The sequence below is a fragment of the Rattus rattus genome, chromosome 3 (assembly GCF_011064425.1).
Source record: "Rattus rattus isolate New Zealand chromosome 3, Rrattus_CSIRO_v1, whole genome shotgun sequence".
NCBI classification, from domain to species: domain Eukaryota; kingdom Metazoa; phylum Chordata; class Mammalia; order Rodentia; family Muridae; genus Rattus; species Rattus rattus.
This window is the reverse complement of record NC_046156.1, coordinates 8,734,626-8,761,301: the sequence shown is the minus strand read 5'-3', so window position 1 is coordinate 8,761,301 and position 26,676 is coordinate 8,734,626. Positions and strand designations below refer to the sequence as shown.

The window sequence follows — 26,676 nt, the reverse complement described above, 5'->3', positions numbered from 1 at the left end:
GTGATACAAACTCAGTGTAAGGTATTTTCATGTAGAATATTGTCTAAATGCTTTGCTAAGGTGTTGTAGTGGGCAGCATGTGCTGATATCTGGGACCTGAGTCTAAGTTCTTTCTATTTACATAGATGAAATAATAAGGTAAGAATTTGGACAGACAGCATGACACCCCAGGCACTCCTAAATTCCCGTGGGTATGAGGATTGGTTACACCCTTCTATTGGGGTGACAACACACTATGCTATGTTGCCCAGGCTGGTCTCAAACTCATGGGGTCTGGTGATCTGCCTGCCTCAACTTCTCTAGTTGTTGAGATTCCATTATATACTACCCTGCTTGGATCAAAGCACACCCAACAGCCATTGGCTGAGTCAAGAGGGATGTTCAAGCTGCTTTCTAGCAGAAGAGAATGCACACCCTAAAAGTTGCGATTGCAACCAGGACAGAAATTTCCGGAAACTTCTTGCTACCTATAGACTGCAGGGAGCAAAGCACCGTGGGTCTGACTTGTCCACGGCGTTGGGCCAACTGTAAGTCCTGTGTGAAAGTTCTGTTAGTGTGGGGCTGGATGACGCTCCGGATGGTCTGCCCAAACTGCTTCTGACTCACTAGTTATAAAAACGCAGGCTTCTGTAACTTCCGTTCTCACTTGGGAAGCAATTTCCATCGAAATGTCACAAGAACAGACACCGGAGAACAAAGCTCACTCCTGTCCAGTGACGCCAAGCACTTCTGTGGTGACAGCAAAACCCATGTCCCCTCTCTCCGCTCAGCTGACAAAGGGGACCTCTTTCTCCTTTCACAGGTCCTATGTGGAGAAAATAACACGCTTTTCAATGTTCTGTGACACCAAGATTGTCCCTAATAAATGACATTGGGATGTCTGGATGGATCCACCCTCTGCCCTGTCATCCGGAGGATGCAATTTCTACACAATGGGACAGTTTAAGGGGGGTGGTATGTTCCCCTCCCAGAAGCTCAGGAGAATTAATGTGCTTTCACTGCTTCCCTGAGGCTCTGAAGAAGCCATCTGTCCAGTTGGCAGAGCCAGGGCCGCCCAAGTCTTTTCTTAGCCTGCATCCCGGCTCCCTTCTGACATGTCATGATCATCTGTCAAGTGATCTCTTTGCCGTCTTGTAAGTTAGGGTGGCTCTGCAATCTCTGCCTTCTGGCTGCCAGTAAAACCAGACATTAGAAACTGGTAAGGGACTAACACCAGAGATCACACGAGGGTGAAGGACCCAGGTGAGGGGGGAGGAGCCAGGTGAGGGGGGAGGACCCAGGTGAGGGGGAAGGGCCCAGGTGACGGGGAAGGACCCAGGTGAGGGAGTAGAACCCAGGTGAGGGTGAAGGACCCAGGTGAAGGACCCAGGTGAGGGTGAAGGACCCAGGTGAGGGGGAGGACCCAGGTGAGGGGTGGAAGGACCCAGGTGAGGGGTGAAGGACCCAGGTGAGGGGGAGGACCCAGGTGGGGGGGAGGAGCCAGGTGGGGGGAGGACCCAGGTGGGGGAGGAGCCAGGTGAGGGGGGAGGACCCAGGTGAGGGGGGAGGACCCAGGAGAGGGGGGAGGACCCAGGTGAGGGGGAAGGGCCCAGGTGAGGGTGAAGGACCCAGGTGAGGGAGTAGAACCCAGGTGAGGGTGAAGGACCCCCAGGTGAGGGTGAAGGACCCAGGTGACAGGGAGGGTGAAGGAGGACAGGGAAGGACCCAGGTGAGGGGGAAGGACCCAGGTGACGGGGAAGGACCCAGGTGAGGGGGAAGGACCCAGGTGAGGGGGAAGGACCCAGGTGAGGGGGAAAGACCAAGCACACTTTGGCTAGTGTTCACCAATCCTCAACCTGGGGCAGGCATGCTACTTTTCCTAATCGACATCATAAGACAAGAAGTCAAATGACTTTCAAGGATACTCGACATATTAATTAATGATGTGTGCGTGTAAGCATGTATGTATGTGTGTGTTTGTGAGTGCGTGTGTGTGAGAGTGTGTGTGTGAGTGTGTGTGTGAGTGTGTGTGTGTGTGTGTGTGTGTGTGTGTGTGTGTGTGTGTGGCTCGAAGCTTATAACTTCTTCATTCATAACTGGTGGCAGTCTGAGGAACCCTGAGGCAGTGGGATCATTGGTTGTATGCTCTTTAGGAGACTCTTGGGTATCTGACTCTTCCTGTTCTCTCTGATTTTCAGCTGACAGGAGATTGGTGGCTTCCCATTACTTATGCCATGGAGGACTTCCTCCCTACAGCCCCAAGAGCAAGAAGATGCTGTGACCATGGATGCTCAAAACTCTGAGCATTTTTTAAAAAGAAGTCAAGTATTTCTTATTTTTGGTAAACTAACAGAAAAGAGGAGAAAGTGGTCTGAGAGAATCTTCTTTCTCTCTTACGTTGCCTAAGGGAAGGGAAATCTACAATGGAAAGCAAAACGAATGCTGCCCCCACTGACAGCCATCTTTGATGTGGTAGGTTCTCACTGGAATTTTACTGCCTATGTATTTATGACCAGGATTAAGGTTGGAAAGGAGTTTACTATATGAGTCAAGCCTTTTGCTTTACAAATGAAGGCTGTAGTGAAGGCTAGGTGAGTCCTTGCCTTGAACACCATGGGTTAGAAAGTCACACTCTGTTCCCAGCTCTTCCCACTGGGCTGCAGTGCCTCTCTCCCCACAGTCTTTGCAGCTTCCCACACTGTGGAGATGTACCAAATCTTCCATAAAGGGCCGTCTCTCACTCTAGACACGGATAAAAACCACGGACTGAGCAACTCACACAAGCGTTCCAGTATTTCTCTTCCCTCAAAGCCTCAGAGCTTCTGCGGGGTGATATCCCTAGTGTTCATAGCCCTGTGGGACTCAGCAACAGGTTTAACGGTTGTAGATCAGGCATTTGTCCCTGTGCCCTGGACCCTCTCCTGGCCAGTCTCATACACCTCTCCTGCCTTCATAGCTTCTAGAGGCATTCATATTTTAACCCCCAAACCCACACTGATTGGAGAATAAGATTGCCATTTTCATAGCTTGTAGAAACACTTATTCCACTCCATGGACAAGTGGAGCTCAAGAAAACAATGCCAGGCAGACTTCCTGTTGCATCAAGCCCTGCCCCCAAACCCTGCGTTTCCTTCCTGTAAGGGAGCTGGAGACTCGGCCTTGCCTGTCTTATTTTTCAGTGTTTCTTAGTGACAGTTCATGCAGTGGATACTTAGATCGGGTTTCTTTTTCCCTTTATGCTCACCAAGTGATTCTGTGACGTTTTAGGGAAGCCCACGGTCCCTTTCCCTGTCTTTGTAGCACCTCAGCTACACTTACGGGGTTGCTGACTCCCCGTTCCTTTAAATCGTGATGCCATCCAGAGACAAGAGACTTTAATAGCCAGACTTTTGCTCATTGTATTTGAAACGATCACGAGTACATGTCTTTCACCCACCCAGAAAGGAAACTTATGAGAAGTTGAAGGTCCTAATTTCAGCCTTTGTCCCTCCTCCCGTCCGTCCCTGGACGTAGCGGTTCAAAGGCTTGAGAACAGTACTATTTTCTCCACTGTGAAACAATGTGGGGAAGAAATAGATGTAATTTCAAGGGACACGCATCCCAGTGAATTTGTCAAGTCGGGGGGGAAGGACACACAAAGAGGCTTAGTATTTAAATTCTGGGACAAAAGTGGCTGGGACTGGAAGTCTGGATTCTGAACTCCAGCTTTGTCTCTGAGGACATCATGAGACCATGTAGAGTACGTGACATTGTATGTGCAGGAAGGGGCACAGAGGTCGGACGGTTATCATTCATGGATGCTAGTGAATAGGAGTTGTCTTGAGAAGTGGTCGGTGCTACCCCAGGCAGGCCTTCATGTAGTCTGCAAGGAGGGACGGAGGACCTTGAGCTTGGCTGTGGATGAAGCCTATCCCTATGTCTTCAGGAACGATAGACCATGCCTGGCTGGGGATGAGGCCTCCTATAAGATTCAGAGCCCCTCTGTGAGCGTCTCTAAGGCTCTCCTGCCCACCTCTTCCACCTCGCAAGCTAAGCTCATGGGCTGCCTGCTGAACTCCCTCTCCTGTCAGCACATTTCTATGTGATGTTCTCTCTGCCTAAGATATTCTCCCATTTGGCTCACCCCATGCTTGTCCTTGAGGCCTGTGCTATGTCCTTAGAAAAGACTTTGAGACTCCCTTCTTTCCCCCAAAGTGAAGTAGACATCCCTTCTCTGTATTCTGAAAGCACCCTCACTCCAAGCCAATTAGCGATTTCCCAGTGGACCCTGGGCTCCTGGTGGATGTCTGAGCTACCAACATTTCCAGGGGATGTATCCATTCCGGGCTTGGAGGATGTTTCCAGATGAGGCTAGGATTCGAATGGGTGGACTAATGTGGTAGATTAACCCAGAGCTCTCTGGCCGACTCTTTCTGACTTGTGGTGTTGCCTGGAACCTTCTTGTCTCATTTTCTTTTGCCTTGTGCCTGGACTGAAACCATCAGCTCCTCCTGTCCTCAGCCCTTGGGCAGATAACACCAATGTGCTAACTGCAATCTCTGAACTGCAATGCTGTAGATCACAGACTTCTCAGGCTCCACAATGGGGGTTGGGGGGGACCAATTTCTCATATAATCCGTGAGAATCTCCATTAATACAATGAGTTCAAGTACTCAGTACTGACACTGGCGTGCAGAAAGTTTAAAATAAAGGGTGTGTACACACACAGGTAAATCGGTCAGCCTCGAAGTACTGGTTGTAGACATGGCGTTAGGCAAAAGCTTATCTGGCCCTGTAGGTCTAGAGAGTAAACCCAGGCTCACCATTGTGTAGCCATACAATCCGAGTGGGAGCAGTCTAATTTATAAACCTTAGTTTTCTATAGTGGCACACTATATCCTTTCCACTTCACTAATCAGTGAGGGAAAACACATGGTCATTATGCCTGTGGCCTTGTGCCCTACAAGGCTCCATGTTCCATATGACCAGATCCCAGGGGACCTTTTGCATAAGGATCCTAGGATGCAAGAAAAGGGAGAAAAAGGACTTGGTCGTGGCTCTGAATGTGGCCCTGCCTTCTTCATGGTCTATTGGCACATCCATCAGAGCTCTACCAACCTGGGCTGGGAGTGGGTCTAGAAACTATCAGACACAGCAGTCACAGATACATTCCATTTCTACAGCATCTTCGGACAGGGCAGTAGTTCCTGTCACCACATTCATTGCTTAGATCACTCTGAGCGTTTTGTGGCAGTGGGGGAATCTTTCTCTGTGCACTCTTTATTCATAACTTTTTTTTTTAAAAAAATAGCGACGTTCAATCTGCCATTGCTTCCTGCTAATTGCCTGTAAATCAACCATGTGTGAAGTTCTACACGTTCATCCACCAGCATAAAGTCGCAGAGCCCCACGCCGCAAACGGAAGCCTGTCATTTGGCCGATGGAACAGTAATAGATGTGGGAGTAAGTGATGTATAATGGATCATGCGATTTAAAATCCAGCATCCACATTCGAGCCGCTGAAAAGGTTAGGGGATTATGTGGCTGCAGCCGCATCAATTATGAAATAGAAAATACTCATCCTTGCCTTCCATCTCAGAAGGTGGTAAACATTTTATCCCGCTTTCTTCTGTGGGAGCTAAAGGCTCCTGCTTTTATGAATCAGCCTGGGGTCTGAGTGAGCACAGGGGATGTGGAAACACAGCCCCAAGCACGGCGGGTAATGACCCTTTGATTATGACTCCATCCACAATTTGCCTTGACGATCGATGGGAAATGAAGTGTGATCAATTTCATTCACGTACATCGTTTCCCATCGACTGACCTGCCAAATTGTTGATTGAATAATTAGTTAAAGTTCAGTCTAAAGAGAGACGTTCACAAGGCAAGTCTTCAGGGCACCCCAGAGAAGCCAGCCTGCTGCGGGGAGCTGGAACATTAACTATTTATCCTTTCACTTATGGGGGCAAGTCATACTGTCAATGTAAATAACTGTAATCGTCCCTAAGGGACGAATGACATCTGGGAGTGGAGCAAGCCACTTAGAGGAGTATTGCACAGCCTTGGGCTTCAGAGACAGCTTTTCCTGACTGAGAAGGCCATTGTATCCAATTGTGATGAGAAAACAAGTCATGTCTATATGGCTGCACCCTACCTCTGAAAACGCAGGAAAAGGTTGAATGAGGTAGGGGGATCATGGGTTCAAGACCAGCTTGGGCTACATCATAAGGCCCATCTCAAATGAAACAGAACACTCAAAACCAAAAGACCCAGTAAGCTATGGGTGAGGAGAGGGTGTGATTAGGGCTGTGGTGGGTAAGAGAGTGCAGGAAAGGAAGCTCTGCAAACAGGAGCCAGCAGCCCCTAAACAGACATGAGCAGAGTCTTCAAGCACAAAGCACCCAGCCCCACACCTGGAGCATAGTGTCTAGTCAAGGAACATTAACTGCCTCTGCCTGGCCAGTCAACAGCAGCATCTCTCAGAAGGCTTGAGAAGAGGAGGCTTGGTCATACAGACACATGGACCTGGTGTGGGCTGCTAGAGCTTGGACTGGCTCTGTGTCCAACTTGGTGCACATTCTGCTCTGTGACCTTGTGTGTACACATTGGCCCCTTTGGGCACCCCCTCCCACAGCAGCCTAGGTAACTAAATACTTCACAAGTCCTCTTCTCCAAGGGGCTTTCCTAGGCTTGACTCTAGCCCTAAGGTGTTTTGAACACCCCTTTTCGTAGCTAGCACAGTGTTGTGAAATGTGTGTGGAGCATTCTATTGAATCTCCATGGTTTCTGCTCTGCCTTTAGCACTGCACTGTGAGATTTCTCAGGAAAGAGGGTTGGCTTGATTTATTTTTCCTGTGTTCTTTCACACCATGTATTGTGTGGAGGACTATCTGGGTCACTGTGGTGGTTTGGATAATTATGGCCCCACAGACTCATGGGTTTGAATGTGTGACTCATAGAACGTAGAACTATTAAGAGGCATTGTCTTGTTGGAGAGAGTATGTCACTGTGGAGGATGGGCTTTGAGGTCTCCTATGCTCAAGCTGTGTCCAGTGTGGCACACAATCTTCTGCCTATAGATCAAGATGTAAAACTCTCAGCTACCTCTATGTCTGCCTTCATGCCGCCATGCTTCCCACCATGGCAACAATGGACTGAACCTCTGAAACTGTAAGCCAACCCCAATTAAACGTTTTCCTTTATAAGAGTTGTGGTCATTGTGTCTCTCCACAGCATTAAAACCCTAACAAAGGCAGTCATCAAAAGCAATCATGGATGTTTGTGAATAAATCGTTCAGACTTAAAATCCATTAGAAAACTCTTATATTCACCCATAACTGGAACTTCATCTAAATCCTGCCTGAGTCAGACTCTCACAGAATGCTTTGTACCTGTGCTCTATAGCCACGCATTTAAGGAGGGCCAGCCTGGACAGTTCGGACTTGTCTTTTTCAGCTTTTGCTGGAAGAGCAGGAAAACAGATATACTCACTCACTGTAAGGCCATATTGGGAATCGGGAAGATCTCCTTGGGTCTTACCCTCTTTCTCCGCTGCCTCTCACTCTTGGGGGTACTCAGATGCAAGCATGCTAGCCCTCCCCATTTCTAGAGCAAGGGCTGACCTGGAATTCCCATGGATTCTACTCTCCTCTCAGCAGCAGCTGCCCATGGAGGTTCTTCAGAGTCTGTTTTCCTACAGGCTTAGCATTAATCAGCAATACCCCAGGGGCTACCGATAGATGGCCTAATTAGCAGCAGGCTCAAAAAGGTCAGCATAGGGAAGGCGTTGCCCCTTTCCCACAATTTTTTTCCCCCCCCCCCCCCCCCGTGGCCTAGTAATTCTGTCCAGTCAAATTTTCTGAAGTGACTGGTCACTGGGCTCAGTGCAGTGTGGCAGTTAAAGTTGTCTGTCAGCAAAGTCACCAGAGTGGCAGCCTCGGTTTCTCCGGTGCTAACTGTGGGCTTTGGGCAATGGCTTAGCCACTCTGTGAGATTACGTTAAAGGCAGTAATAAATATGACCCCTTCTGCCAAAAGTCACCGTGAGAGGGGGATGGGGGCTGGAGAGTTGGCCTGCTAAGAACTTGCCACCCAAGTGTGAGGACTGGTGTTCAAACCCAGGTAAATAAGAAGTGGTTCTGGTGGCCTACTTGTAATTACAGCCTCAGAAGGTGCAGGCATGGGATCACCCGCACAGTTGCCTACTGAGACTAGCCATGTCTGGGTTGGATTGAAAGACCTTACCTCCAGGATGAAGTTGTAAGAGAAATTGAGAAAGATTCACTTACCCATGCACAAATATGCACAGAGTCCCACACAATCACACACACACACACACGCACACGCACACACACACACACACACATATGCACAGACACTCATGGTCATATACATGCACACATATACAAGCGTACACTCAAGCACATACACATATTCTCACACATGTGTGTATACACACACAGATACACACACATATCTACACATACACATACAAATGAAAAATGGAAAAAAGAAAAAGGTCCCTGTGCAGATTAATGTATATAAAGATCTCAGGTCACCACCTCTATGCAAGCAACATTTACATGAGGTAAAATGAACTTCCCATCTTCACTATATGATAAAATGTGAACATTACATACAAACCCCCAAGGATCATCACATGGGATGAATGGGGGAATTAATTCCAAGTCTTCTCAGATGACAAAATCCACAGATGCTCTTTTCTTATGTAAAATAGCATAGAATTTGCATAAAGCCTATTCCCACAGTTCGAAGAATCTCTAAGTTACTTACAACATCTAAAACAATGTCAACGAAATACAAATAACTGTCGTTCTTTTTTCCTAGGGAAGAGTTTAAAATGCATCCCACTTGTGTAGAGGACACACCTGGGTTGGGCTCCCAACAGCCACTTTGGGAACAGCTTCTAATTGCCTGTACTCTAGCTCCAGGGGCTCTGATGTGCCCTTGTGGCCTCCGTAGGCAACTACAGTCACGTGCACATGCACACACAGAGACGCACTGCATACACATAGCTTTAAACATCTTTATAAAACAACCCATGTACGTCCAGTTCAGATCGAATTTCCCTCCAAATATTTTTTGCACCACAGTTGGCTGAATCTGCAGATGTGAAGCCACCGGAGACGGAGCACAGGCAGCACACAGTACGATCTGCTACACATAGAGAACATAAAAATGATTTCATATGCAAAGTGGAAATAAAATATTATGTTCACATAACAAATAAAGACAAGCTCAATTAGCCCAAGATAGAGTTATGCAAATTGCAAACGGGAGATTGCACTCAAGTTCTATGCTTCCTACATTTTCCAAAGCTCTGGAGTCACTTAGACTCTGTTATAAAGTAGAAGTGCCTTGGCTGCAAGCCCAGGGGACATTGGTAATGGCTCCTCTGGCCCTGGCAGCATAGGAACACTCTGTTACTTGAGGACCTTATGTGGTGGTGTTTGCCTTAATAACGTTTTTTGGGGGGTTCCCAAATTACCAGTTTGAATGTGTGGATGCCCTTGTATAAATGAGAAGGAACAAGGTACATAAATGGACAAAGAAAATAATGTATCCTTGTCTCTTAATTCTGCCCTAAGCATCATTACTCCAAGCAACAGGGCTTACTTTAGCTCTGATTATCATTGTCCTACCAAACGCTACTTGGGGATGACTAGCAGAACAGACAAAGGGCCAGTCACATGCCGGAAAGTTCTATGGTGTTCTCTCTCCATACTTTCTAGAGGCCACCTGTGAGGCTGAGACATCAAGGAAACCTATCCAGCACTCTGATCAGCCTGGGAGCATGAGGAGTGCGGGATTCTCTGCCTCCCCAGGGTCCTGATGTGAGCGGTGGGCAGGTTTCTTTGGTAAGACAGCAGGTCAGCTTGCCTTTCAAGGTGAGCTAGCTTGTCCCAGGCTGCAACTGCTTACAAGAACCTTCTTTGGGGCATTGTGTGTAGGCCAGTGCTCCAGTCTAGCAATTAGAACAGTAAAGGGTGAGGGATAAAGGCCATTCTATTAAAAAATTTTAGTATTTTCTGTCATGAGGGAAATTGGCAATTTGTCCTAAGACAATAATCCTCTGATTAGGCAGAAAGCTTTTGGTGGTCGGATGGATTTTCTCATGGGGAAGCTTCACCTACAACAAGGCAGGAGGTGACATCAGAATCAAGGATGGAAAGACAGCCCTAGAGAGAAATAAGTACCAGCAGGGAGGCCAACTTTTCTGTCACATGAAAAACAAAAGGATCGCACTTGTCCACATGGTTGTCCAGATGATGTCGCCCATGGAACTCAGCTGAAATCTGCCTTTCACACTCTCCCATCTTCCCTCCTCCCCCAATTCCTCTATCCACTTCCGTCCCAGTACCGAGATGAACCAGCTTTCCCTAGGCACCTGGATGGGACACATGATCCTCCCCTCCTCCCGTCTCATGTTGATGCTGACATTACTCAGGTTATGTAGTCCTTACACCTATGGCTTCCTCTTAGGACTCCCGTTTCCAACCATGCAGGTCTCCTTCCAGATAATCCAGAGCTCATCAGAACTTGGAATTAGGAAAGATACAAAGTGTGGTAGCAAGAGTGATGGTCTGCGGTTTTTTCTGTCTCTCTGTATCCACATTCTTCAATGTCCTCCTCACTGATTGTAGACTTGGCAGTTGCTTTTCTTTGGCCAATGGGACAAACATACGGGAAGGATTAGGCTAGCAAGGTGCATGTGCATGACTGTTCTCAGCATCTTGTGGCCACATGAGCAATACCAGGTTGGTCTACTGGACATCACAGACTATAGGCTCAGTTCCTTCAGTGTCCTGAACAATGCCTGACATCCACCAGACATAGTCAGGAGCAACCAGGAACACTCAGCACCCAACTGACCAACTAACTCTCTACAATCCAGGCCAAAAGAATAGCTTAGACTAGCCCTGTGCTAAATGCACAGATGTGACTTTCAGCCACTGATGGGTTTGGATGTTCTGTTCCCTGGTCAAGGGAACAGATAGATAAGTGTTTTTCCAAGTTAACTGATTCTGAGTTAAAACCATACACTGTTGTAGTTTTGTGGTTTCTCAAAGATTCGAACACCGACTGACAGTATGATCTGGGAATCCCACTTGTAGAGGTAGGGCCCAGAGATGGCACTGGCTTACAGAGACACTTGCAGATCAGTAGCAACGGCCATGTTTTCCTCAACAGCCAAATGGAGAGAACATCTGCAGTGTCCCCAGTGGACAAGGAACAGAATGTGCATGTTCCAACAGTGGGGCATGTCTGGGCTTAGACAGGAGGACACAGCTGTCACCCTGCCACATAGGAAGACTCTGAAACCATGTTAAACAAGCAATCCTGAAGCAAAAAGACATATACTGTATCATCATCATCTTCTTCTTCCTCCTCCTCCTCTTCCTCCTCTTCCTCCTCTTCCTCCTCCTCCTCCTCTTCCACTGAGGGGCCCAGCATAGTCAAGTTCACAGAGATACAAGGGGAACTATTAGTTTGTGGGGGCTGAGGGAAGAGGGGACAGACAGTTGCCCTTCAGGGGCCATACCGCTTCTGCTTAGGATGATGATGATATTTGGGTGGGGGATTGGTCCTTGCTGCACGGTCTGGAAGGCACTGATGCTTCTAAATTGTACATGTAGGAATGAGGAGAGAGGTCAATTCTGTGTTTTATATATACACATATAGTGTGTGTATTTGCATGCTCTTTGTGTGTGTGTGTGTGTGTGTGTGTGTGTGTGTGTGTGCACGTGTAGGCACACATGTGTGAAGATGCACTGGAGGCCAGAAGTTAGCTTTAGATGTTGTTCCTGAGGTCCCATCCATCTTGTTCTTTAAGACAGTGCCTGTCATTGGCCTGAGCTGACCTATTAGATGAGGCTGGATGACCTGTGCGTTCTAGGGCTTTTGTCTCTGTCTCTCTAATCTAAAGTTACAAGCTCATTCTACCATACCCAACATGTGAGTTCTGAGGATCCAACTTAGGTTCTCATGCTCGTGCATGAACAAGCAGCCTGTGGACTGAGCCCCAACCTAGCCCCTTGTGACCTCTCTCTCTCTCTTTCTCTCTGTCTCTCTCTGTCTCTCTCTGTCTCTCTGTCTCTCTCTGTCCCTCTGTCTCTGTCTCTGTCTCTGTCTCTCTCTCTCTCTCTGTGTGTGTGTGTGTGTGTGTGTGTGTGTGTGTGTGTACACGTGTGTCTATCTCCACAGTTAAGAACACTGCCAATGAGCAAATGCAGAATTGGCTTCAGACTAAGTGAATTACCCCATGAGAAGCCAGTTCCCCAAGCTGTATCTGTGTGTGATTCAAAGGGATGTATATACCAGGTCAACATTAAATGGAGTCTTGCCTTTTTAAGAACAAGGGCAATATTTGGAAAAGTCACAAGACAATATCTGTGTTTAAAGGATTAAATTCCCTCCGTAAATTCCTCACTTAATGATAAGCAGTCACTGGAGGCCAGATAAAACACACTGCAAGGGAAACATCTCTTACTCGGCTCAGGTCCAAAGCTGGGAACGCAGCCTGGCTTCCGTTTGTTTAGGCACCCAGAGCGATACCATATGGAATCCAAGAGGTAATTCTAACCTTTCATTCTCTCCTACCGCATTGGAGCAAGAGTAAATTGAATCGCTGTCTGAAAAGAGCCAGCTGTGTGAGTTTACTCCCCTTTCATAGCCACTGGATCTAAGTAGTTACGAGAAAATGTTGCATGGAAATGATTCTAAACTAATTTCCATTCCACACGTGAGAACACCGCCTCCCCCCTGTAAGAGGATGCCTGTTACTTATGCGGGGCAGAATCCTCAGATGCTGTCCCCAGGTAGGTAATTCACGCGGCTGAGCCTGTTCCATATTCTGCAGTGTATAATTACAAAAGAGAGTTTCATCTTCACACATTTCACACATATTAGTCACGGAACTTTCGATGCCTCTGGATTGCTGATGGATAACTCTGTGAGAGTGGAGGATTTAAAAGATGTCTCAGGGAACATTCCAAAACTCGAAACTTAAGAACTGAAGTTGTCGTAATGAGCAAAACCCAGTATGCAAGTAAAAGAGCTGGGTCTGCTTTATCCTTCTCTGCCCTTCCCTGTGCTTGGCACTGAGCGTGACTCACCTCACCGTCCTCTGCCATGGCTTGCTGCACAGGGCCTACTATAAAAAGTGTACAGTTTAATTGTCATGACGTTTCATTTAAAATGCCGTTCACAGAGAACTTGATGCTAGAGAAAACCTAAGATTGTTAGCTCCAAATATAACTGGCATCATAGATAACTAATTTTATTTCTTTGGTGTAAAACAGCAAGACAACGTAGAACCTTGGCATGATGCCTGATGCGGAATTCAAAGGGTTACACCATCCTTTGATGGTCCCATCCTTTGGCTGGGTCCTGCCTATGAGCATCTTAGAAGGTCAGCATCATAGCAGGGCTTCAGTGAGCATGGGGCATCTTCCCCACTCTAGTGCTGCTGGCTGGACACTTTGCATGCAAGGTTCGGTGTTTGGGACCAAAGCTAGACAAACCCTACACCTCCCACAATTCTCCTTGCAGCTCCTCCCAGACTTGTACCCTAAGCCTTTGCGCCCTGTCTGTGGGGATCTTCCCAGGCAGTCTTCTATTTTCCATTAAACTAGGGAACCTACGAACTCTGACACATCCTGCAGTAAAACCAACTCCCATCATGGCTTTTCTACCGGATTCTCTAGTCACTTCCAAGGTTACATCTCTTTTTGTTTCAAAGTCATGAAACAAACAAAAATCCCTTTTCTTCGTAATCTGTACTTTGTGGGTCCCTGCCCCTTCCTTAGTCTGTTTATCCAGACTTCTCAGGCTATGAGGGTCTCTGGGGACTCATGTGACATCCCAGGTACTGACCCCTCTGGAAACGCTTACATCCTGGTTCAGATCCTAAAAGACAGGTCTGGCAGAAGCTGCCTTTTTCACTTGGCCATCGGTGGCAGTCTCACCTACAGTAGGGCTGTGGTACGAGTTCAACCTCACACCATGGTGGGCTCTCTTCTCACTCAGAAGTCTATGGAGATCCTAACTCTAGAGCAAGAGAGGATAGAAAAAGCTCAGGCTGCCCGCATTTTCCTCTTCCCAACAAAGCTAGCCTACTTCCAACTGTACACAGCTGGTCCTGGCGTTTCAGCCCCCTGGCCTCACCCCTGCCAGTCATGTCAGGGGCATACTTCCTAGTATATGTAAAACACCGCTAAAAACATATAACAATAGTTGTAAGTTATGTCCTTAAGTTAAGGGATCAATAGTCAATGTATGGAAAACCACCCCCCTTTGCTCTTTCTTCCATATAATCTGATTATTATTGTAACTGCACCCACAAAGCCTTTTAATCACAAAACACACAATGCTGTGTCTGAAGTTCACATGTTTAAAACACTGGGAAGGTGATAGCTGGCAGATGTTTTGGAGGACAGGGACATGGCTCCTTATTGTTTGCCATTGAAAGCTTTGTGCAGCGGCTGGTACAGAGCGGGCACCTAACACACACTGTTGCTTGAGGATGAAATGGGATTTCTACCTTGTGTGAATCCACAGTCCACATACAATGGGACAGAGGAGTCCCCAAAGCAGAAGCCACCTGAAATGGGGAACTTCAACTGGTCTAGACTGAGTTTACCCATACGGAGATTCAAGACGCGGCCCTGACAGTTAGCTATGTAACTTTGAACCCATCTGTTCGTGTCTCAAGCCTCCATTTCTCTGTAATGCTGGGTGGGGGTCAGTTGTGCCTGCCATCTTTAAAAGAAGGCCCTAAACTTTCAGGGAGAGCCATGCCCAGTGGTTGCTCTATTCATCCGCCTTCCACATATTCAGCTCCTCCTGGGCTCTGTGCTAGTTGCTGATAGTGACACGATGAACCAGAGAGACCCTGTCCTTCCCTCACAGAGCCAACAGGCTCCCAGGTGACACCACTATAAACTTGGTAAACAACAGAGCCAAGGTGGCGAGCACTACATACTCAAAATGGAGTCTGTAATTGTCTACTCATAGTTCGTAGTGCACATAATTCATATCTTCTTGTGTTAAGAGATGGGGAAGGAAGACAAGAGGATGATGGAGGGAAGGGGGAGAGAGAAGGAAAGAGGAAATACTTTTAGCTGTGCAGGTATTGATGGCGGTAAGACAGGAAGGGATTCGGAGCCTTCTCTTCCCCGACCACCTGCCAGCTCCGTGCCTCTCGGTGACTTTCTGAAGGTGAGTCACGGTGTCAGAGAACACAAGGTTTTGCAGACATTGAACTGAGTGCAGTGGTTCTCGGTCCAAGCACGCCTGATCGGTCCCAGTGATGAGTGACTTGGTGGTTCGTTCTGACCGTGTGTACTTCTTTCCTTAAAACTGACTTGAAAACTAAGTGTGGTGTTGACATAGCCAATATTTGGGGTTTGAGCTAGGTGGGAAGAACGTATGTCCCATAAGCCACTTGCCTGGCCTTGAGGCCATACATTTTACCGGGAGCAAGGTCAACTTTCTAATAACCTCACCTGAGATTAGTGCTGAAGGCTGGCAGAAGACAAGGGAGAACATGGCTGCCTCTGCGGATAGTTGTTCAAAGTACATCTTTCCTTAGACTCTGCACAAAATGGCTACCATGGTCTTGGAAAATTCCAGAGAATATCGAATCCCTTCCTACCCATGACCCAAAAGAACACTGTGGTGCTATGCTGATTCCTAAAATTTCACACAGGTCACTTTAATTGAAAGCTCTAACATGGGCTCATGGTTTGTGGTGCAGACCCTCTATCTTTCTCATTGGAATAAAACTGAAGAAAAGGGCGTTCGTCTCTTCTAATAGTTGCAATCCTACCAGCCTCAAGGAGTTTTAGGAAAGCCGTGCCCTACCCTGGGTCATGTCACTCTGAATTTACTTGTGAGTGCTGGGCCACAGAAAATGTCTCACCTTCATGAATAGAGCAGCAAAGTCATTTTGGAAAGAGAGCCAGTGACCAAATTAATTCTTTTATGGAGCTGTCGGGTTTGATTAAGTTGTTATACTACATTTTAAAACTCATTAGCAGGGTCTATCAAACCATTTTGTGAGTGAGTTTTTTTCCTAGCGTCTTTATGTTTACTGTCCTGGAAGGCTTTTGGTGTCAATCAAAGCAGATGACAATGTTAAACCATTGGCTTTGTAACATAATTCAGCACTGGGTGAACCCCGCTGTCTCCATGATGTATGACCTTGCAAGAGAGGCTGATTTGCTTGCTCTCTTCTCTGATAAGAAAGGTGTATTTTTAACCACAGCTCCCTGCATATGTATTTCACAGTGTGTGTTCCAAACTGAGTTACTTTAATCACAAAGAGATTCTCTCTGTATTAGGTGTAGGTGAAAGGGAAAGTTTAAAAATAGTTCCTCTCATCCTCTCTTTTGACCAAAGCTTCCTCAAATAGGTTCTAAGTCAGCAAGCTTTTCGTGGAGGGACAGCCACAATGGAGAACAGAAGGGATATCGCTTTCTTGTGCATGCTTAATGAAAGAAAGAGGAGACAGTTGGATAAATCTGCACAAAGGAGGCGTGCGAAGGGCGTCTTCCAGAACAGAAAGCAAACGCAAACCACAGTGGAGAACTGCTTAGCCCTGAGGAGAAAGGCCCTAAGAATTACAAGTTTCTCTAACCTTTAACAAATTCCTTAAGTGGAAATCTCAGAGATTTGCTAGGTAAGTCCTTAGCGCCGTTATTACCAGTAATGCAAGAAAAACATAAACAGGATTCAGCCCTCATGTGGCCAAAGATTAGTGTAACGATAGTCTGTGTTTCTCACAAATTAATTAGAGAAAGCTGAGAGATTTGTGATTTGGAGGGGGGGGGGGGAGAGGGAGTCTGTAAGGTGGGGTCCTGAGAAGGCAGTGTAAATGTAGGCTGATACAGCGTTCATTAGCCACCATCCACAGAGCTCCTGTTACATTTCCAATTCTCTGCAGAAGATGGGGTAGTGAAGAAAAACTTTCAACATGACCCATGCCTTTGGATTTTAAGCTGGCCAGACACGGTGGCACAGAGGTAGATACAGTGTTAGGAAGGCAACAAGAGCAGCTAGAGTTTACAGGGCAGCATGGGGGAGTGACATTTGGTTGCTTCTTAAAACATGAGTGCGACAAACCAGAGGAAAGAGAGGGCAGGGCCTGAGCAAGGCTGAGGTGCCTAATACCTGTGGATGGGTAAGGAGAGAGAGAGAGAGAGGAGGGTGGGTGGGGGGAGGAAAGAGAGATTAATGCAAATGGATCGCCAAGCTAAAAAGCTAAAGGGAGAGGCTCATCAAGGACTTCGGAAGGTTGTGAACTTACAAGTAGCTAAGAGGCTACTAGGTACCTAGAGGAGCCACGCCTGCCTCAAAACACTCAAATTAAACACAAGGAGCACCACGAGGGAAAAAGAGAGATTTCAGACCTGGGTGCAGCAGCCAAGAGAAAGATATTAAGAGTTTTCATTTTGTTGCTCAGGAAAGAGGATGAGGGGGCCAGATTGATATGCTGGAAAGGTTAATTGGCTACAGGAGAAAGAGTTAAGAGGGCCAGTGCATGAAGGTGGGAAGGACCTCGGAAGACTCTTTAGTGTTCTTGGAAGATGATGCTATTATGATAGGAGGGAGATGGGCCGGAGGTAGAGAGATCTCAGAGGCAAAGCTGAAAGACATAGCGGTTTACTTGAAAAATAGTCATTGTACCTCCAGGCACTGGGATAGGGTACCGGGGCAGGAAGGTGAGCATGACCTGTCCTCACATGAGGCCACCTGCATAGGGTACGAAGGGTCGGTGAGCTACCACTGGATGGCCCTGACAGAAGCGTGCCTGACACACTGTAGACATCGCTGGTTCCTTTTACTGCACGGAACACTAGAGGGAAACCGCGACTGGCTTATTATCTCTTCCTAAACAAAATATTCCTACTGAACTTTTTTGTTGTTAGAAAGCGACATTTAAGCCCACCGGATAAAATTGCCAAGGGATAGGGAACTTGCATGATACTGGGAGTGTGGGGAGGGGGGTTGTGAGAAGACAGAATGAGCTCACTGTCAACAAGTAAATTAAGGTTGTCTGTAAAGTCGTAAACATGCAAAATTTAAGTTGTTCCATCTGAAGATGTCCCGTGGGCACCAGATCTACAATCTAGGAGTCCAAGAACTGGATTGGATCGTTACTGGAGAAGATGTGAAAAAATTAATGCTGAGGGGATGAGAAAGGAAGATCTTCCCAGGCAAAAGAGCAGAAATACCAGAGAAGATTGAGCTAGGAAGTAAATCTGGAGAGGGACCTGTTACTGACGTGAGAGGAGCAGAAGGCTTGGTGCTTTTCAGATAATGCTCCGTGGGTGGGAGTTTAAATAACCAAGCCCTAGCTTGCAAAGCTGGTATTTGCCATCCAAGCATTGCCATAGCTTTCCTCAACCCCTGACTTCCCCCTCTGTTTACACACAGCCACCAACTTTAGAATAACCTTACATTTGCTTCCCACAAGGCAGTAGCCTGTTCTCTATGAATGAAGTGCATCTCATCTCACGGGGCTGGAGAGGTAGCCTAGTAGGGCAGGCCTTTGCTGTGTATGCCTAAGAACCTGAGCACAGGTGTTACAACCTGAGTTCGAATCCCCAGACCCCCCGTAAATACGGACACATAGTGTGAGCACTTATGATGACAGCATCCCTACAGCAAGAGGGGAGGTGGACACAGGACCCAGTTGGAGCCTCAGGAAGTCTAGCATCTGGAACAGCAAACAGGGGGAACAGCTCTAAACAAGGGGGAAGTAGAGGACAAGGTTATCCTCTGACTTCAACAAGCATGAAAACATACTTGAAACACACATGCACACACACACTCACACACACTCACTCACACACATATTCAAACACACACTCACTCATATACAAATGCACACACACGCTCACACACACATGCACACACACTCATACACACTCACACACACTCACACACATATTCACACACTCACTCATATACAAATGCACACACACACTCACACACACAGACACACACTCACTCACACACACATGCACACACAAACTCACACACACAGATACATGCACTCACACACACACACACCTCATTCACACATGTACACATACATACACACTCACACACAGAGATACATACAAACTCACACACACAGACATTCATACACATGTAAACGCACACACATATACACTCACACACACTCACACAAACACCCACACTCATACACACACATTCACACATACACACTCACACACACACACATACACACACAGACACACACACACAGACACACACACTCACACACACATGCACACACTCATACACACACACACACACACACACACACACACACGGGGGTGGGGGACATAGATTTTAGAGGACCTTCCTCGGGTGTTGTTAGGGGTCATCTTGGGCTGCCTCTACAGGTCCTCTCTTCATTCTCTTCCCATTGTCCTGGAGGCAGACATTCATAGATGGTTCAAGTGTCTCTGTACACCATGTGGCTTTGAAATGGATGGGACCGAGGTCACACACTGGCTACATCTGGGAAGCAAGAGCTGATCAGGGGGAGGGATTTCTTTGGTGGTCATTATCCCTCTAGAGGGCTTAGCTCTTTTCTGAAAGTGTTGTTTCTAGACCAAGGCTGCTTTAAATCTTCTCACTGATGTTGGCAAAAGAAAACAGAAGTCTCAGAAAGGCCCAGAATGACTGTACATGGAGTCACAGGCTCCTTACAAAACCTGAAGTCCCTCGAGCTTTCCATAAGCAAGTCAATTGTTTAAGGAAAACGAGAAGAAAGAAAAACATCAAGAACAACTCTGTCAGATCCCAAACAGGCCTTACGTAAGAGACGTTTTTGTGGCCCTGGGTGGTATATAGATATATGAAACATGAATACAAATTAATCATATACTGACGATGAGTCAAAAAAGGTTTATTTTAAAACAGTTCTTTTAGCATTGATGTAACTTCCCACTTACTAGAGATAAAAGCAAATTTGCATATTGATCAGATGGATTTGCTTATTTATTTTTACATAAAGAATTTCTCTTGGCTGGATATTTTATCTTGAACGTAGAGCATATTCAATGTTTTTCAAAGTTGATCAATATTTTGATTTTATAGTCATCAATGCTGAGAATGTTGCTTTGCATAGATCTGTAGTACACATTAGAGGAAGTATGTTTAGAGCCATTTCAGAAATTTCTGGAAATTTTGTCCTAATCTGAAGCCAAAAATTCACTGAATAATTTCTTTATGAAATTCATCAGCAGCTCAAACATCAATTTTAAAATCAAATATTTTAACTCAATACAATCCAAAGACATATTGATCTGGTACATGCCGAGAAATGAGAGTTAGAAAACACTAAACGTCTTTGTTTTCTGTGATTAGGCCATTATGTGTCTGTAGGAGCAGACCCCTCTGTATGCACAGTGAGACACTGCAGGTCACGACGTACAGGAGTTTGGAATTTGGACAGTGTTTGTTGGTATTCTAGGGTGAGCAGAGCAAACGCATGCTATGTGTTCAGGACCACAGGTACAGTGACGTTGTGGTGCACAAAACAAGAGAGCCTTCATTATGCACATGAACTTTGAGTTATTTCTGGTCTCTGCATCTTCAGCAACCTTGTGCTGTTGACAATTTATTTTCATGGCCACCACATTCGGTCATGTGATTTTGAGTCTGTGAGCTGTAGTTTAACAAGCTGAGCTCTAGATAATAGGCCATGTGGCCATGGTTATCCCTACTCTTTGCCCCGTTCAGTCCCAAAGAAGGTAAACGCTCCCTGCTATTTATAAACGTAAACACCAAAGTGTGCCTTGACTTCTTTCTCTGAGCCCTCAAACAGCTCATGTGCCCAGTAGCCCCTTTATTAGACTCCCTAATCATCTAAATGGAGTGTGCCGCCAGGCTGGTTTGCCGCCAGCAAGAGATTAGCTCACACAATGATTTGTTGCCAGTGACCCATCTTCTACCGGCTGGCACTTGACGAGGAGAGGGGCTGAGGAGCCTGATGTCAGAAGAGGGAGTTGTGTCGCCAAGGCACATGTTGCTTTGCTTTGGAATCTGCCATCCCCATGGAACCGTGGAGCCGGCACCATGTCCTTCCCCTGAGCTTCTCTCCTCACCCACTTAGCAGAGAACAACAGCGAGAGCAGGAAGCAGAGGAGCTGCACATTTTCCTGACAGACCAAGGGACAGAACTAACTGCATGTGGCTAGACTTCCAGGTAACTGCTGTATGAGTTTATGCCTGGAACCATCAATTCTGTGGTGCAGGAGTTCCACAGATCTACCTGCCACACCAGGAGCGAAGCCTGCGCTGAAGGGACGAGATTCTCACACTGTTTTGGACACGGTAGAGAGAAGCTTCGTGGTTGGGAGAAATAATGAGAGAGAGAGAGAGAGAGAGAGAGAGAGAGAGAGACAGAGAGAGAGAGACAGAGAGAGAGACAGAGACAGAGAGAGAGAGAGACAGAGACAGAGAGAGAGAGAGAGACAGAGAGAGAGAGAGAGAGAGAGAGAGAGAGAGAGAGAGAGAGAGAGAGAGAGAGACAGAGAGAGAGACAGAGACAGAGAGAGAGACAGAGAGAGAGAGAGACAGAGAGAGAGACAGAGAGAGACAGAGAGAGAGAGGGAGAAGCTTCTGGAATGTGCACATGCCCAGGAAATAAACCTTTCTGTCGTCTTCTCCACACAGAAACCAGGAAAGGAGATGGGAAATAACTCCAAACACAAATTAGAAAACTGCCAGAGAGGTCTAATATAATTTTTAAGATTTTTCTAAAAGCAATCGATCTACCTGAGAGGAAGCAGAGAGAGTGCAGGATCTCAGTGTTGGGAGACCAGAGTTCATATGCCACAAACTGTCACTTTCTGAAGGCGAAGGCTGTTTCCTGAGAAGAATCCCTGTGTCTACAACTGTGGCAGAAGCAGGCCACTCTATTGTACCAAGGCCACGGTGAGTGCCGTGGAGAAGACCGAAGGGAGACGAATGGAACAGCATTGCGTTGTGTGACCATGCTGACCACACTAGGCAGCAATGGCAACCAAACCCTTCGGCAAGCAAAATCTTGCCCTGTGAATCCCCAAGGCAAGGAGATGAAAATTGCTGGTCATATATCACATATGCAGGAATACTCTGACATAGAAGAAGGAGGAGGAGGAGGAGGAGGAGGAGGAGGAGGAGGAGGAGGAGGAGGAGGAGGAGGAGGAGGAGGAGGAGAAGGAGAAGGAGAAGGAGAAGGAGAAGAAAATGGGCCAGATTTGATTAAGCAACTGTGGCCTTCCTAAGATTTCACCACAAGAGAGATGTAGGTTGTGAAGAGAGATTTTGCTATGAGTTTGATGGTGAAATAAATCAAACTATTCATTCCTGACTGAAATACCACAGCAATGGGAGAAGAGAGTGTGGGGTGTGGCTGGGTGGGGGTTGGGGGCTAGTAGATTCAGTACAGAGAAGCTGTACCAGGGAAAGAATAGAAGCCATGAGCAGACAAGGAGAGCAAGAATCATAACATGAACAGACAGCAGGGAGCCCACAAGTCTCTCAGAGGATAGGAATGAAAGCTGACAAAATGAAACAAGTCAGAAAGGCCCAGCATGACTGCACAAGGCCGTCACCAGCTCCTTATGTAAGCCAAAGTCCCTGGGGGCCTCTCCATAAGCAAGTCAATTGTTTGAGGAGAAAAAAGAATAGATAATGACACTATCAAAACCCCAACAGATCCCATGATTTTATAGCTAACACTAAATGTTTGATGCAAGGCTGGAGAGGCGTTTTAGCATCTAGAAGCACTTGCTGTTCTCACAAAGGCATGAGTTTGATTCCAAGCACCTAGGATGGGCAGCTCTCGCAACTGTCTGTAATTTCAGCTGCAGGTATTTGACACCTCCTCTGGCCTCTGTGGGTACCTGCACTCATGTTCATGTACCCCGACACAGACACACAAATAAAAATAACATAAATATGTTTAGCAACAACTAGACAGAATGCAAGAGAAGGAGGTTGGCGATGAGAAATTTATTTATATTAAAATTTTTCCTTAAGACTATGAACAACAGGACACATTTAATGGTTTCTGTGGCCACTTTAATAAGGACCTCCATAGGCTCAAATATTTGAATACTTAGTTACCAGGGAGTTGCATTGTTTGAAGGGAATAGGATTAAGAGATATGGACTTGTTGGAGGGAGCGAGTCACTGAGGGTGGGACTTGAAGTTTCAAAATCTAATGCCAAGCAGAGTCAGTCAGTCAGTCAGCCAGTCAGTCAGTCAGTCAGTCAGTCAGTCTGTCTATGTCTGTGTCTCTCTCTGTCTTTCTCTGTCAGTGAATCAGGATGTAGAACTCTCAGCATCTTCTCCAACACCATGTCTGTCTGTGTGCTGCCATGCTTCCACCATGATGACAGTGGACTACACCTCTGAAACTGTAAACCAGCCCAGATTAAATACTTTATTTTATAAGAGTTGCCGTGGTCCCTGGTGTCTCTTCAAAGCAATGGAACAGGGCCTAAGACAGTTTCTTTTTGTTGAAAATAATAATGAACAAAATTCAGTCAGCCAAAAATTTAGGCAAAGCTTGAAGGAACATTTCATAATCCTGTTAAAACTAGAAGAAATATAGGTAAGAAAAATAGACACACCATGTGATGGTTAACTTCAGTCGTCAAACTGGAGAGACATCGGGAGGGGGGCCTCTGGGCACACCTTTAGGGGGTTATCTTGATTGCGTTAGTTGAGGTAGGAAGACCTCCTCACTGTGCGTGGCACAATTCCCTAGGCTGAGATCCTGGACTATACCTATAAAGGGGGAAATGGGCTGAACACAACATTCATTGTTCTCTGCTTCTAATTGTGGATTTCAATTGTGGTCCCTGTTGCCTTGACGTTCCCATGATGGTGGGTTATAAACTTGAACTGTGAGATGAAGTAAACTATCTCTCTTGAGTCCTTTCTATCAAGAGGGCCTATCACAGCAATGGGAGAAGAGACCAAAGCACAATTTAATTAAGAACCCTGGCAGAGGAAAATCACTTAGAAGGAGACCTTGCTTGTGCCCTGTCCTTAAGAGCTCGAAGCTAAAGCCGATGCACTATGTAGAAATACACAGACACTCTTAACCACAGCTTGGCAAACACCAAGAGAAATAACGCAGATTAAAATCAATACACTGCAGGAGAGATGAAGGGGAATAAGAAATGTCCTAGTTGTTTAGAAGTTCATCAATGGAGAAAAAAAAAATCCAGATTCTTATATGAGCGAATGCATAACAGAGGAAGCGAAGAAAACAGAGCAGGAAACAATTTGATTTTAAAACTTTAGGATAAATACACAGCATAAGGGGAAATCATAAAAGCGCCCTGGAGGATCTAACTGGGGCCAGATCACCTGGAAGATGAGGGTGGATCTCAAACGGAGGATTTAGTGCTGGGGGAGCAGAGGAAATTAAAGTGATTCAGAATTAAAGTATCAGGCAAGTGTAAACCAAAATATAGCAGACGCCTTTATTGTAATAGAACTTTGTAGCGAATGCTACTTACCCTAATGTTTGTATAACACAGTCAGGCACTCCTAGAAGCACCTTAAGGATACCAACCTCCATCCATTTACCCAAATTCAGCGGCACAGTTGCTAGCATCATTTTTTTTCCTAGATGAAGAAAATGTGGGAAAACCCAACTGGGCAGTAAACAGTTACATGAGGGTTAAACACAACGCCCTGACGACCTGTGATTAATGACTACACCTCCTCGCACATCCAGGCAAAAAGCATGAAATGAGAGAAAACGAACGTCAATGACGCAGAATGTAACAGCCATGTACTGCGTATCCATCCAGAAGGTGGTGTCGCGACTGACAGAGCAGGGGCTAAGAAGAATATTAAAGAAGGAAAAGAAGTAGAAGGGTGGGAATGTCTCTAACTTCAGCAAGTATAATCCGCGCCACGCGCATTTCACCTGCTTAAAATGAACAAACCCGACGCCGCCTTTATTATGTTCACGGAGCTGCGTAGCCACAGACGCGACGAGTTTCAGAACATTTTGTGTCCCCCACGTCACCCTCTACGTGCGTCTGTGGATCGGTGCCCAGCTCTAATTAGCCGGCACTAATCTAAATTTTGCCGCTGTACATCAGATTATCCCGGGCACCGAACGTAAAGGTGATGTCTAAGTTTTATGTGTATGCGCATCCGCCTGCACGGGGAGATGCGGCCCACATGTGTGCAGGCCCTGAGGAAGCCAGAAGTGGATGCTCCAGAACTGGAGCTGTAGTGTGGGTGTGAGGAACTGAACCTCGGTCCTCTACGAGGCCAGCAAATGCTCTCCCACCGAGTCACCTTCCAAGCCTTATAAATGGAGTCGTTGCACTGACCTCTGAGTGCTGCGTCACTGTGGGAATCCATTCGCCAGTTAACCGTTTGGTGTGTTTCCCTGTTTGGGTTCTTAGGTACAGTAAGCGCGCGTGCAGGAGACTCTACGTAAATATGTAATTTCTCTCGCACGGACTTATCCAGTCACTTGGTAACTTTACGCTTAATAACTGATTAAGTGCCAGCGTGTTTCCCACGTGGCCACAGCGATTTGCCTTCCACTGGTAACACACAAAGAGTTTCCCATATTCTAGCCAGCGTGTGTTGTTACCTGTCTTTTTAACGTGGCGGTTACGACAGTCGTCCCGTGGCGTCTTACTGTGCTTTGGGTTTTCAGTTTCCTGAGTGACACGTGACAGCACCTTCCCAAGGATTTCCTGACTAGTAACATGCTGTCTTTAGCGGTGGTCCTTTGCCCACATTTAAATTGCGTTGTCTGTCTTGTTATTTCAATCCTAATAGCTTTCCGTATATTCTAGACAGGCATGGTCCTTATTGGCTGCATTCTTAGCTCACACGTTCTCTCAGCTTCCAGCTGTCACTTTGCAGAGCGTGACTGTAGGTTTAAATTGTGATGAATTTCAGCTTATCCATTTTTTTAAAAAAATGTATGCATTTCTCATGTCCAATGTAAGAATCTGTTGGTCAGTCAAAGTCATGATTATACTTTCATTTTGAGGAATCTTGGTTTTAGCTCTTACACCTAATAATTGATCCATTTTCAGTTGATTCTTATGCAGGGTGCAGGTACGGGCTCCCTTCAGCTTGGACACCACATCGCTTGCTGAAAAAAAAAACTGTCCATTTTCAGACCCTAATTTCTTCTTTCTTCCCTGACATACTGGAAGGAAAATTAGACACAGGGTAAGAGTACCGTATGCCGTAACTGTGGTCAGGTTGATGGACCACTGGGTACTCTGAAATGAAGAATGTATCCTTTGTTATAACTGTAGCTAACCTTACTGACATACAAGGCCTCAAAGAACTTAAAAAAAGACAAACTCTACTAATAAATAAAAGAGGTAAGTTAATAAAATGGAGAAAACAAAAGTCAACGCCATTCAAGTGGTTAAAGTCTTTCCCTCACAACAGAGAAGGTTACAAATGCTGAAAAATCCAGATATCCACAAAATCAGCCAAAATGTATTAAAATCCACTCAATATTCCTGGACAACTTTACATAGGAATTCATACAAGCATCTGCATTAATATATGTTGACTTCGTTATTGATTTTACTTTAATGAGTAGTAGAGCAGAACAGGATGAAATGCACTAAGCAGTTCGGAGATTAGAAGGAAGAGGAAAAGAGGAAGTCACATGAACATATAG

General features: G+C 46.2%; 1 protein-coding gene across 1 annotated transcript in view; it reads right to left on the bottom strand.

Moving 5' to 3' along the window:
* Window positions 1-724: 724 nt before the first annotated feature.
* Window positions 725-26,676, bottom strand: part of LOC116896147 (alpha-N-acetylgalactosaminide alpha-2,6-sialyltransferase 5-like) — a 120,553-nt gene continuing 94,601 nt past the window's right edge. The window contains exon 3 of the mRNA XM_032897132.1: window positions 725-805. Coding sequence (XP_032753023.1) covers window positions 797-805 — 9 coding nt within the window. The 3' untranslated portion in view covers window positions 725-796. The remainder of the gene's footprint in view (window positions 806-26,676) is intronic.